Source organism: Solanum verrucosum, unplaced genomic scaffold (genome assembly GCF_900185275.1).
Source record: "Solanum verrucosum unplaced genomic scaffold, falcon-dt-bn FXZP01000050.1, whole genome shotgun sequence".
Taxonomy (NCBI): domain Eukaryota; kingdom Viridiplantae; phylum Streptophyta; class Magnoliopsida; order Solanales; family Solanaceae; genus Solanum; species Solanum verrucosum.
The window spans coordinates 224,363-236,086 of NW_026020020.1; the positions used below are offsets into that span (position 1 = coordinate 224,363).

At 35.2% G+C, this 11,724-nt stretch overlaps 1 protein-coding gene across 1 annotated transcript; it reads right to left on the reverse strand.

Annotated features, from left to right (window-relative positions):
* Positions 1-267: 267 nt before the first annotated feature.
* LOC125821019 (protein PSK SIMULATOR 2-like) lies at positions 268-10,071 on the reverse strand. Its single transcript, XM_049500448.1, has 9 exons — positions 9,964-10,071; positions 6,031-6,440; positions 5,860-5,950; positions 3,837-3,930; positions 2,139-2,236; positions 1,888-1,957; positions 650-744; positions 457-570; positions 268-373 (listed from the first exon to the last, which is right to left on the reverse strand). Exons 1-9 carry the CDS (start codon positions 10,069-10,071, stop codon positions 293-295), a joined length of 1,161 nt encoding a protein of 386 aa, XP_049356405.1. The 3' UTR covers positions 268-292.
* Positions 10,072-11,724: the final 1,653 nt, after the last annotated feature.

Sequence of the window (11,724 nt, forward strand, 5' to 3'; positions counted from 1 at the left end):
GAGTTTGCAACCGAATGATCTTCTTGTGTCCACGACTCATCTTGCCTAAATCATTTCTGATACAAACAAACATGGACAATAGTAAATGTCAAGTATATGATTTGATCGGGAGTGGGGTGGGGTGTTGTAACACTAAAATATGCAGTAACTGACCCAGTATTAGCCCACCCGAAACCTTGAAGTGCTCTGTTAGATGCAAAACAATAGTATGAATAAATACATTGGACCAACTTTTAGGTTTTTATAACAAAAAACAAAATTTGTTGATTTCAACATCACCACCAACGGGTACCTACCTTTTAGTATTTGTAGCTATTGGAACAAGCCACTGAAGTGTTATTCCCAAATCTGCTTTGATCTGAGAAAGCGTGAGCTGCAACAACAACAATGACAAACAACTATGTTACATACATATAACACCACTTTATGTAGAAAAATAATATGTAGAGGACTAACCTCTTCCTTAGAGACTGCCTGCAACCGAGAACGAAGGGATGTCTTCACGTTGGGGGGTAATCCATTATATAGTGCATCCCTCATGTTATCAGAAGGAGAAGTGGGGTATAAGGCCTGACATGATATCAAATCCCATAATAACTATTTGCACTAGTTACGTTATAGGAGATTAATTGAGTCAGAAAGTACTTACAATGGCATCTATTCGAGTAATTAAGTTAGCATAGTGTAAAGCAAGACCAGCTTCTCCCAGTGTTTCTGATTTTCTTCTAGGCGAGGATGTCAACCCTACTAAAAACATACACATAATATTTCATAAAAGCATTTGTACTACAGGAAAGTAACCTGAAACATTGACCATTAAAGAAAAGGTAAAGCTTCATAAATATAACAGCACTGGGTATGTTAATAGGTTTTCAAGTTTGTAGATAACCATTTGCATATCTTTTCCTGTTCCTCTTTTTTTTTCTTTTTTTTTTCTCTTTTTTTCCAATTCATCCTACTTCAGCCTCTATTCTATAGAAATTGATGTATTTGGTTTCATGTAGAACAAATATATAGACCACAATTTAGGAAAATACATAAATGATGTGACGGAATCTTGGTTTGATCATCTATAATTTTTAGCAAGAAAGGATGTTCAAAAGATATTTTTTTGACAAGTGAAGAGACGTAACACGACAAAGCTAAAAGATTATTCACAGGACTTTTTTATCCTAAAACATAGCATTATTTGTAAAGAAGATTTAAATGCAAAGTCTTATACAGGAAAAAGGAAGACAATCCTTAGTTTGGGACACTTGAGCAATACCAATGCAAACAGCTAGATTTAAAATTCTTGGAGTTGTTTGTGACAGATTATTATGAAGTGCTATTGAATTTAAAAGAAACAATTCAAGAGAGGCCAAGGTATTTGTATTAGTTGGTTCCAATCCTTTCATGCTCGCCAAAACCTAAAACAAGTTCCTTAGGCACTTTTCATGTGCACAGGGACATATTAAGCCAATCAAATTTAGTGTTAAAAATAATGTATGTTTAAATTAACTCGTTTCCTTATCATATTAAGCTAATTAAACTGGTTTAGGTTTGTTCTTTACACAATTCAATTAAATAAAATCCAAATGCTTGCAAAACTCTCCTCATAATCATAGTATTTATTTTTGACAATATACCAAATCACTTTATATAGATACGAATCATCTTATTCCTTGTACGTAGCCAACTAATCTTATTGTGATCATATTTTTCTTGTGGTATATATGTTCCTCAAGTCAATATATGTTTAATTCTATATGACTAATCATAGCTTAGGGGTTTAGAGCCTCAATTCTATATTATCAGATGGATTTGACAACAAAGATATAAGTACTAGTATGCCTACGACCACACCAACTTGTGAAATGTTTACAAAACTTCTGGATATTCTCGTACCATCATATCCATATGCCTCTGAAATCTCTTGATGAATAAAAGTAGCAATGTCAACAAGCTTCTCTACAACCTACAAGGATGAAGATAAAAAATAAAAGGATGAAGAATGTTAAGTCCATAAACATTTAAAAAGTAGAAGACAAATTTTCATTTCAACTACTATTATTGAAGCAATTTTCCCTTCTACAGTGATCCTTATAATTTTCATTTTATTTCTCAATGGAATTCAAAATGATTTTTGGTCAAAGTACCTCCTCCAGACTCTTGAACCAAAGACTCTTCTTTTTCAAGTTCCTCACAGATTTTCTTTGATGTTTTAGCTCGCTTTCTAACATCATGACATGTTCTCCTACAAGTGAAGGAAAACATTCAATTTGTCAGTTTAACATGGTATTAATCAATTTAACAAACATAAACAAAATGCCTCTTGTCCTCCAATTGACCTAAGTTCTTGGTTAAACGAGTATCAGTAGAGTGTGGAAAAAGATGAGTATACTGATGTCAAATTGTAGGAATACACATTATATCCAACTCAGTTCAACATAATATCACTGAAACATGTTAAGTGACTTCCCATATTTAGAGGCCTATAATTTGGATATACTGTTTACAATCTCATGCTTTTTTGCTAGCATCATACATAACATGCTATTTTTTGAAATTGTATCGGATTGTCTCGTTGCAGTAAAAAAAAAATTAAAAGTTTTTAGAACCCAAAGGACAAATCTTCTGAATAGGAGAATGCTACCAGATAACAACATGCCTCCAGAATATCAAGAACTTTGCTTGAAATGTAATCTTACTTGACTCATTATTTAAGGCGTAACCTTACCTGGAAACTTCTACTTAGATGCAATAGAATAGTTAAATTCATCTAAGTTGCTCGGACTCGGGTGCGGGTATCCGAGACGGATGCGAATCCGAGAGTCGGATTCGGCAAAATTTAAATTTTAAGATTCGGGGGTGCGAATCCGAGTATGGATACGGGTGCGGGGATACGGCTAGTTGGTATACATGGTATATATAATATAATGTGTAATATATTATATATACATAGTATAATTGTTTATTATTTTTAGCGTACCTCGAAAAATAAATTATATCAATAACAACAATAATAATATATCTAGTATAATCAAATAAGTGGATATATATATATATATATATATATATAATAAAATATTATTAAAAATATTTATGAAATATATTTAATAATGAATTGCATATTTTGGTATAATTACAAACAAAATAAAAGGAGTATAATTGTTAAAGAAAAGAGAGAATATAATAAATATTAAAAGTAATAATTTATTTTATAAATATAAAAGGACACACTTATCTAGAGAAACCCTCAGCCTTTAGTTATCTTTTTCAAGAAAAGTTGAAAAGTTGAAAAGACTTTACTTTTTCAAAAAAATAAAAAAGCTGTACTTCCTGTACTTTTTCAAGAAAAAACTCCTCCTCTTTCTTCTTCTCTTTACTTTTTCAATGAAGAAAAAACTCCTCTTTCTTCTTCTTTTTACTTTTTCAAGCTTCTTACAGCTCCGCCGCCTCTCTGAAGAGGTCGCCGGAAACTGATCTCTTTTTCCCCAAATTTTTTTTTCGGCTCTGGTCAAAGTGTCCGGATCGGATTGACCGAATCCGACACGCACCCCGCACCCGCACCAGTGTCGCGTCGAGACGGGTTCGCCTTCAAAAATGAAGAGTCCGCGCAACATAGAAATTCATACCAAACTGATGAAATCAAGTTGTACACTGAATAAATATTGCTACTTTCTATTGCAAATTTTCCTTGTAAAAGTTAATCTTCAAAAGAAACTACGAATTAAATTTTAAGGCAACATGAGATCCAATTATTTTCTTCCACCAAATTTCATTCAACCCCCTCTCCTCCAGAGGCATAGCTAAGGAGTAAGACAGTATCACAGAAAATTGAAGTAAAATTGTACCTTCGAGAGACAGTTTTAAAAAAATTAATGCCTCAATTTTTCTTTGATAATCCTTTTCAAATTTATCCAGTGTGTGAAGCTCATGATACAGTTCCTGAAAAAGAAATGAGGAGTCACACCGTCATCTTTGCATATAGAAGAGAAACTAATGATGTGAACCATATCAATCCTTGTAGAGAAAATGTCATTTAACACTAATAAATGTCAATGAATTTCCTCTGGGTGATTTACTTTATACCACTCCAGCATACTTGTCTACAGATTTTATAATTCCATCGATCAACAAAATACCATAACAAGTAAATAAAATCTTGACAAGTAAATTAATAACAAACATAAGTGCCTTCTAACCCACCCCATTAATCCAAAAGAGAAGGTATGAGCCTATGTATTTGCATGACCCCCGCACATTTAACCCTATCAATTCCTATACCAATGACCCACTCCGCTTGTTCAGTACTACAAACTATTATAGAAGGTTCAATGTCATTTAAGGAAGGTCCACAAGAAAGAGAATTGTTTTTGTTGAAGAAATAACAATAAAATAAGCTCAAACTAAAGTTGGCAGATTTTATAACTAGTTCTCATGCTACAGGCTAGTTGCACTATCAAAACACAAAACCACACTCCACTATCTACTAACCTTCTACCCTAATGCACGTACTTCACATTCTCTTATCTAAGGTCATGTACTCGGTAATTTGAAGGTGCACCATGTCCTGTCTAATCATTTCTCCCCAACATTTATCTAGCCTAACTCTACCTCTCCTCGTACCTACTATATCTAACATCTCGCACCTCCTCACTAGGGCATCCACGCATATGAAGAAGACTATTGATTGAAAGAAAGAGCTCTTGATAATCATCATATCATACTATACTAAAAGTATCATACTATACTAAAAGTGGGACCATCTTAAGTTGAAATTTGGATTTAAAAAATACCCTTTAGATATTGAATGACCAATTTATCCTCTCCTAACAATAAAATTTACCCCATTAAATTATTAAGTAATTACTTGTATTCCATCAATTTGTGGATTTTCTTATCTTAATTAAGCAGCCTTAATTGTTTGTTATTTTGTATTCCATGATGATTACTTTTCATTCCATTAGTTTACAAGACCATTCATCTACCAAACCAATCCTTACTAATGGGGAACGAATTAAGGGAGAAGGTTAGGGATGATGGATGTCAATTGTTATTGCTCTCAACATCCAATGGTGTTCTTACTTAGCATCACACTAAATTCATCTTGATAATTCCAAATTACATTGGAAAAGTTATCACTCACCGCTACAAATTAGGAACTTACCTTTCATCAAATTCCAAGTTGAGATGAAGAGGAAAAAAGTTTAAAAAAAAAAAAAGAAAAAAAAAGTTGAGCAAAGATGGAAAACATAAGAACAACTTCATTACACACAGGAGTATAAGACTTCTATAGTTCACTCTTTTCTTCGAGGTTCAAGCTATAGCAAACAATAGAAGTTGTGCAATAGATATTTCATGCAGGAAGCTTTTTAATTGGATGTCTCGGTCTCCTTCCAGAATAGGAAATCTTGAATGAAAAACTCAAAATTTTCTGTTGTCTACTTGGTTTTTTATTACATGTGGACAATATAGTTAAACATTTCAGTCAAATAAGTTTTCTACTGTATATTTTTTTCCTAAGTAATCATAATGTAGAATGATCAGCCTGCAACTTTCGTTTACTCTTTCTTTACATTCAAAAGTTTTAGCACTATATTTTTTTATTTATGAATTGATTTTATCGAGAAGATTGAATCATTGGCACATTAGTAGCCCTGATGTTTAAGTTGTCACAATTGGTCTTTTGAGATCAAAAACAATGTCCAAGTTGATCTTATATTAAAGGTTTTCAATGATAAAGTCATAATATAACGAATATGTTGTATAATAGATATGAGGTACACGTGGAAAGCACGTGCGCAGACACTAGTATGTTAAAGCACAAAAACATGTAGAAAAGCAAAGGCATCTCAAAACAAAACAAAGCATTACAGAAGTATGTTGTGCCAGAGTTATCAGCTCCTGCATTGTCATTTCAACCTCTGTTCTTAGCTGTTTATGAGTAACAGTGTCCATGTCCAACCTGGAAAATGATTACATGTTCTCATAAACATATTTATTGACATAAAATTGCAACAGTTTTAATAAAACAATTCAACTTACTTGGAAAAATAGCGACCTAGATTGTGCCATTGTGGGTCTTTACACATATCTCCAAATCTGATGACTTCACAACAGAAAACAGCAAAATCCTCCCTTTTGTCATGAGCAACTATAGTAAGCAGATCCTTCATATTAGTAGAAACCAACTGTTGCACACCTTTTGAAGGAAGAAGTTCCTTGTTTAAATACTCGACATTTTCTTCAGAAAGAGATTGCAATAAATTTGCAGCTTTGGTGATGGTGTTTGCAATTTCAAATGCTAGAATAGATATTTTGTCTTGTCGAGATGCCATTCCAGTCATGAAGCCTCGAGAATTCAAATTTCTCATGCTGTTGCCAAGTGTATCTAAAACTTCTACTGCCTTTTCTAGGCCAACTGTACTGGCTTTTCCAAGAAAACAGGTGGGGGCCTATAATAGAAAAATTATGTCTTGTTATCGTGTGCGAGAGAATCCATATGAATCAAAAGACAAAACCAATAACATGATGATGGTTGTTCAAATATCACACTAGCCATCAACAGAGAAAGAGAAAATAGGTGCCAAACCCACCCATATGGATATTTTCCAAAGTCATTGTTATATTGAACTAGACTCTGGGATACACCCACATGGTTCTTCAATACTTCAACTTCCATTTGTCAAATGAGCTTATCAGATGCTTAACCATCGATGTTGTTACTTATGTTTATGACATACAGCTTAATCCTAATGATTTCCAATCAATCTTGTCCCACTAGTGCTCAAGTGAACCTTAATTTCAATACCAGCAAATATTTTTTTTTTGAAATTGGTAACTTTGTGTATTTCTATCAATAATTAAGATCATACAGTACATTGGTTATACTTGCACTCTATTTACATCAAAAGACTCTTAAGAAACTGGAGCTATTCTAGTCTTCTATAGGGAGCTTAATACATCTAGAATTTCCACAGTTTCTACCGAGTGACACTGTCTACACCAAAAACTAAAGAGCAAAATAATTCATCTTCATTTGTTGGATAGAGTTGCTCCTATTTTCAAAACATCTAGAATTCCTCTCTTTCCATATTGTCCACCATATACAAGCTGGAACCATTCTCCATCTTCCTCTATCTCTGACTTCCAAACCTGCTTCTTCCCAACATGCTAGAGTTTCAGAAATCTTTCCAGGCATTATCCATGTGATACTTCTGAGTGCCAGGAACATCCTCCATACTTGACCAGTTATTTTGCAGTGGAGGACAAGGTGATTCACTGTTTCTGTAGTTTCCCCACATAGGCAGCATCTGGGACAGATGGTAATCCCTCTTTTCATCAAGTTATCTTGAATAAGAACTGCTTCTCTTGCCAAAATCCAGACAAAACATGAAACCTTATATGGTATCTTAGCCTTCCAAATGTGCTTCCAAGGCCATTCTACCATTTGATGATTGGTTTGGTTCATACGTTTGTAAGTTGCATTCACTTTGTAAGCACCACTGTTGTGTCATTCCACCATAATCTGTCAGCCCTTTCTTTTAAACCTCCAAAAGTTCCCAGCAGATTGAAGAAAGCAATCACCCTACTCACCTCCCAGTCATTAGGCATTCTTCTGAAGGTAATATCCCAACCTTCGTTTGACCACTGTTCTGCCACTGTATTATGTTGATGAAGTACAAGATTGTAGATGTCAAGGAATTTCTCTTGTAAGCTCTCGGTCCCTAGCCATACATCCTTCCAGAAAACAGTTTTACTACCATCTGCAACTTTAATGGTGCTTCTGTTTTTCAGCAAAGGCCATAAGACCCTGACAGATCTCCATAAACTAACCCCATAAGGAGTGTTGATCTCCTTTGTCATCCATCTGTCCTCTTCCTCGTACTTTGCCTTGATAGCCCTTACCCATAACATTTGCTCTTCTTGTGTGTATCTCCAAAGCCATTTTATTTTTAAAGCCTTATTCTGAAACTTCAGATCCTTGAGTCCCAGTCCCATCCTCCCCTCTTCTTACTCACTGTTAAAGCCTTCCATTTCACCAAGTAGAAACCTTTCTTCTCCTTACTTCCTTGCCACAAGAAGGATCTTCTAATGTTGTCAAGTATTTTAATAACAGTTGCTAGGATTGGAAATAAGGACATCATGTAAGAGGGGAGGGCATCTAACACAGAGTTGATGAGTATGACTCTTCCACCTAGTGACAAGTATTGAGACTTCCATCTGGAAAGTTTCTTCTCGCACTTTTCAATGACACCATTCCAAATTTCCTTGGACTTTGAATTAGCCACTAAAGGCATACCAAGATGTACAAATGGGAAGGACCCTACTTCTCCTCCCAATATCGAGGCCAGGAACTTCATATCATTGACTTCGTTAATAGGATACAATGAGCTTTTCCTCCAGTTAATATGCATACCAGACACATTCAAATACCACCAAAATCACCCTCAAATACTTCAATTGATCCACATTTGCATCGCAAAAAGTCAGAGTGTCATCTGCATACTGCAAGTGTGTAATATCCATGCTACTATTGTCCCTCCTTTCCATTTCAAAACCGTTAATCCAGCCAATGTGCTTTGCTTTTTTCACCGTATTGTTTAAACCTTCCATTGCCAAAATGAACAAAAAGGGAGATAAGGGATCACCTTGTCTTAACCCTCTTTCAGCTTTGAAAAACCCAACAGGAGAGCCATTGATCAGAACTGAAAAACTCACAGTGGAAATACAATGCCTGATCCAATTGATCCATTTGACTCCAAAGCCCATCCTCTTCAGGATATCCAATAAGAACCTCCAGTTGACATGATCATATGCTTTTTCTATATCAAGCTTGCATAGAATACCAGGTTTGTTCTGTTTGATTCTAGAATCTACAACTTCATTAGCCACCAAGACAGCATCCATAATTTGTCTCCCCTTGATAAAAGCCATTTGCTGGGAAACTATTAATTTTGCCATCACCTTTTTCAATCTATCAGTTAGTACCTTTGAAAACAGTTTATAGATACTGCCTATCATACTTATAGGCTTGAAGTCTCTCAATTCCTTAGCTCTTTTCTTCTTTGGGATTAGAGCTATAAAAGTTGCATTAAAGCTCTTTTCAAATATCTCCTGTTCATGAAAATTTCTAAATGCACCGTGATGTCTTGTTTCATTATCTCCCAACAGTTGAGGATGAAATCCATAGTGAAACCATCAGGTCCTGGAGCTGTCTCTGGCACAACATTTGAGGCAGTGCAAAACCTCCTGAAATCCATAGTGCACCTTTGTCTTGTTTAATATTATTCTTTTCATTTCTTTTTATTTTTCCCATAATTATCTTCCATATTAAATTTTAATCAGAAGTTACCATCACTTCGATCCTACTAACAGTTTCATTATTGTTTATTGTCTTTGTACTACTACCACAATTGATAGAAACCTCATCTATGATATCTTTTTCTTTCTTTTTGGGATAAATACCTAAAAAAAACCTTTAAACTTGACAAGTGAGTTGTGACACTGACGACATAGACAAAAAAATGTATCTTGTAAACACATGAATCCTACCTGGCTTACCAATGTCATTTCTGAGTGTGTGATTGTGCTGACACTTCAAGAACTCCATTCTTAATATCCTAAATCATTCATTTTCTTAAATTTCTTTTCTCCTCCTTCCCCCATGTAAAACAAACAAACCGAGAGCCAAAAAATATATTTGTCCCCCCTCCTCCCCCCCCCCCCCCCCACCCCAAAAAAAAGGATTTGACTTCTTATATAACATTTAAACAAATACAAGTAAGCTTTATTTATGATCGAAAGAACTAATAAGGCCTCAAAGTCAGATCTAAAAATGTAATGACCTTAAGTATACAAGTTAAATTAATGTAACTTAAAATAGAATACCTATTTTGTCAAGTGTATAGAAGATATAATTGGGCGTTATGAGATTTCTTTTCCAGTAAATGGTTTAACAAAAGCCATAGAGGGTACCTTGTTAATTCGTGGTGTAGAAATAGAGAAACATAATTCCTCTGGCTTTTTGATTAACCCTAACCTGCTCTCATTTGCTCTATTCCCGCTTGACCAAACACCGCCCATTTTTCTCTCCAAAAAATTTCAGATCAGTAGAACAAAAATATATATAGGATCATCGATTATATTCTTTTATTTTCAGTTTCAAGAGGGTAATCTATACCAAGATTTCGAGGATGTTGGGATAGGACAGTAATAAATTCAAATTGCCATTTTTTCCCTCACTCACAGACACGACAAGTTTGACTTTATATTTACTTGACCACATATACTTGCCAACGCTAATGAGTTGGCTCATAATAATAATAATAATAATTATGAGCCAATTTATTAGTGTTGACGGGTCTAAGTGGTCAAGTAAATATATAGTCAAACTTGTCGTGTCTGTGAGTGGGGAAAAATAGGCAATTTGAATATTCATCATCATCATCATCATCATTATTATTATTATTATCATTATTATTATTATTATTATTATTATTATTATTATTATTATTATTATTATTATTAAATTTCCAAATGGTATTTGGTACCTTGTTGGAGTGGTGGACCTAGAATTTACATAAATTCCTAACAGTACTTACTGTGAATTAGAAATCCTCTTGGCGCACGTTAACTAATGCTTGCTAACGTGCGCTTGGGGGACGATGGCTCAACAACAGAAGATTCCAAGACCACCGCAAGAAATGGTGGACAACACACGAGGGAGAACACTAACACCTGATTCTGGTATTCCACATACCCTAGCCTTGATGAAGCTATGAAGCTGGCTACCTTGTGAAAGCAGCCACTCAACAGTGTTACCCATGGTAGAAGAGGATCATCTGAAGTCTGATTTAGATGAACAGATGCCGGACGAGACTCACGCTAGGAAGCTTACCTTCTCAGTAGGGTCTCACAATACCCCAAACTCTCAAGTTGATCAGAGGACAACGGTGGAAGTAGTGCGAGGCAACAACAAATTCAAAATGGTATGGGTCACCACTATGACCCTCCAATTGTGAAAAATGGACAGACAATAGTGAAGGTTAATCCTATTGAGGTAGAAGCGGTGTGTAATAAATGGGAAAATGCCCTTATAGGGTATGTTATCGGTGATTCCCCTGCTTTCAAAGATATGTTGAAATTATTCTATGGTGTTTGGAATTTTGTGTCTATTCCACGAGTGTATCTACATGATAAGTATATTTCTCCTTCTTGTCTGAGACACATGAGGATAGAGATCATGTACTTTTAGAGGGACCTTATACTTACAACAATCACCGAATGGTGTTGAAAAACTGGGTGAAGGACTTCCAGTTCCAGCCTAAGATGCTTAGGATTATTCCACTGTGGGTGATGTTCCCAAGACTCCCACTTTACTACTGAGCTGAAGAAAATCTAGGTCGTATTGCTAGCTATATTAGCAAGCCGGTATGTGTTGATAGAATGACCGCAAATATTGAAAGGGTCTCATTTGCTCGAGTTTTGATAGACTGATATAACTCAGCAGCTTCCACAAGAGCTTTATATTGAAAAGCCTGATGGAACTTTGATCACTCAAGCGATTAAGTATGAGTGGACACCACAGTTTTGTCATACCTGTATGAAGATGGAAAATAAGGAAGGTGAATGTAAGCATGGCAAGCCAGCTCCACCAGTTATACATCTAGCAAGGAGAAGATGACCTCCTCCACCTGTGTGGCAAGCTAGGCCTGCTAAGCACCAAGAGCACCCAGC

Coding starts and splice junctions, on each gene's coding strand:
- LOC125821019 (XM_049500448.1), bottom strand. CDS start 10,071: ATGGGCGGTGTTTGGTCAAGCGGGAATAGAGCAAATGAGAGCAGGTTA. Junction 1,958..2,138: donor GGTTCAAGAGTCTGGAGGAG/GTACTTTGACCA, acceptor TCATCCTTGTAG/GTTGTAGAGAAGCTTGTTGA. Junction 745..1,887: donor AGAGGCATATGGATATGATG/GTACGAGAATAT, acceptor TGTTTTTAGTAG/GGTTGACATCCTCGCCTAGA.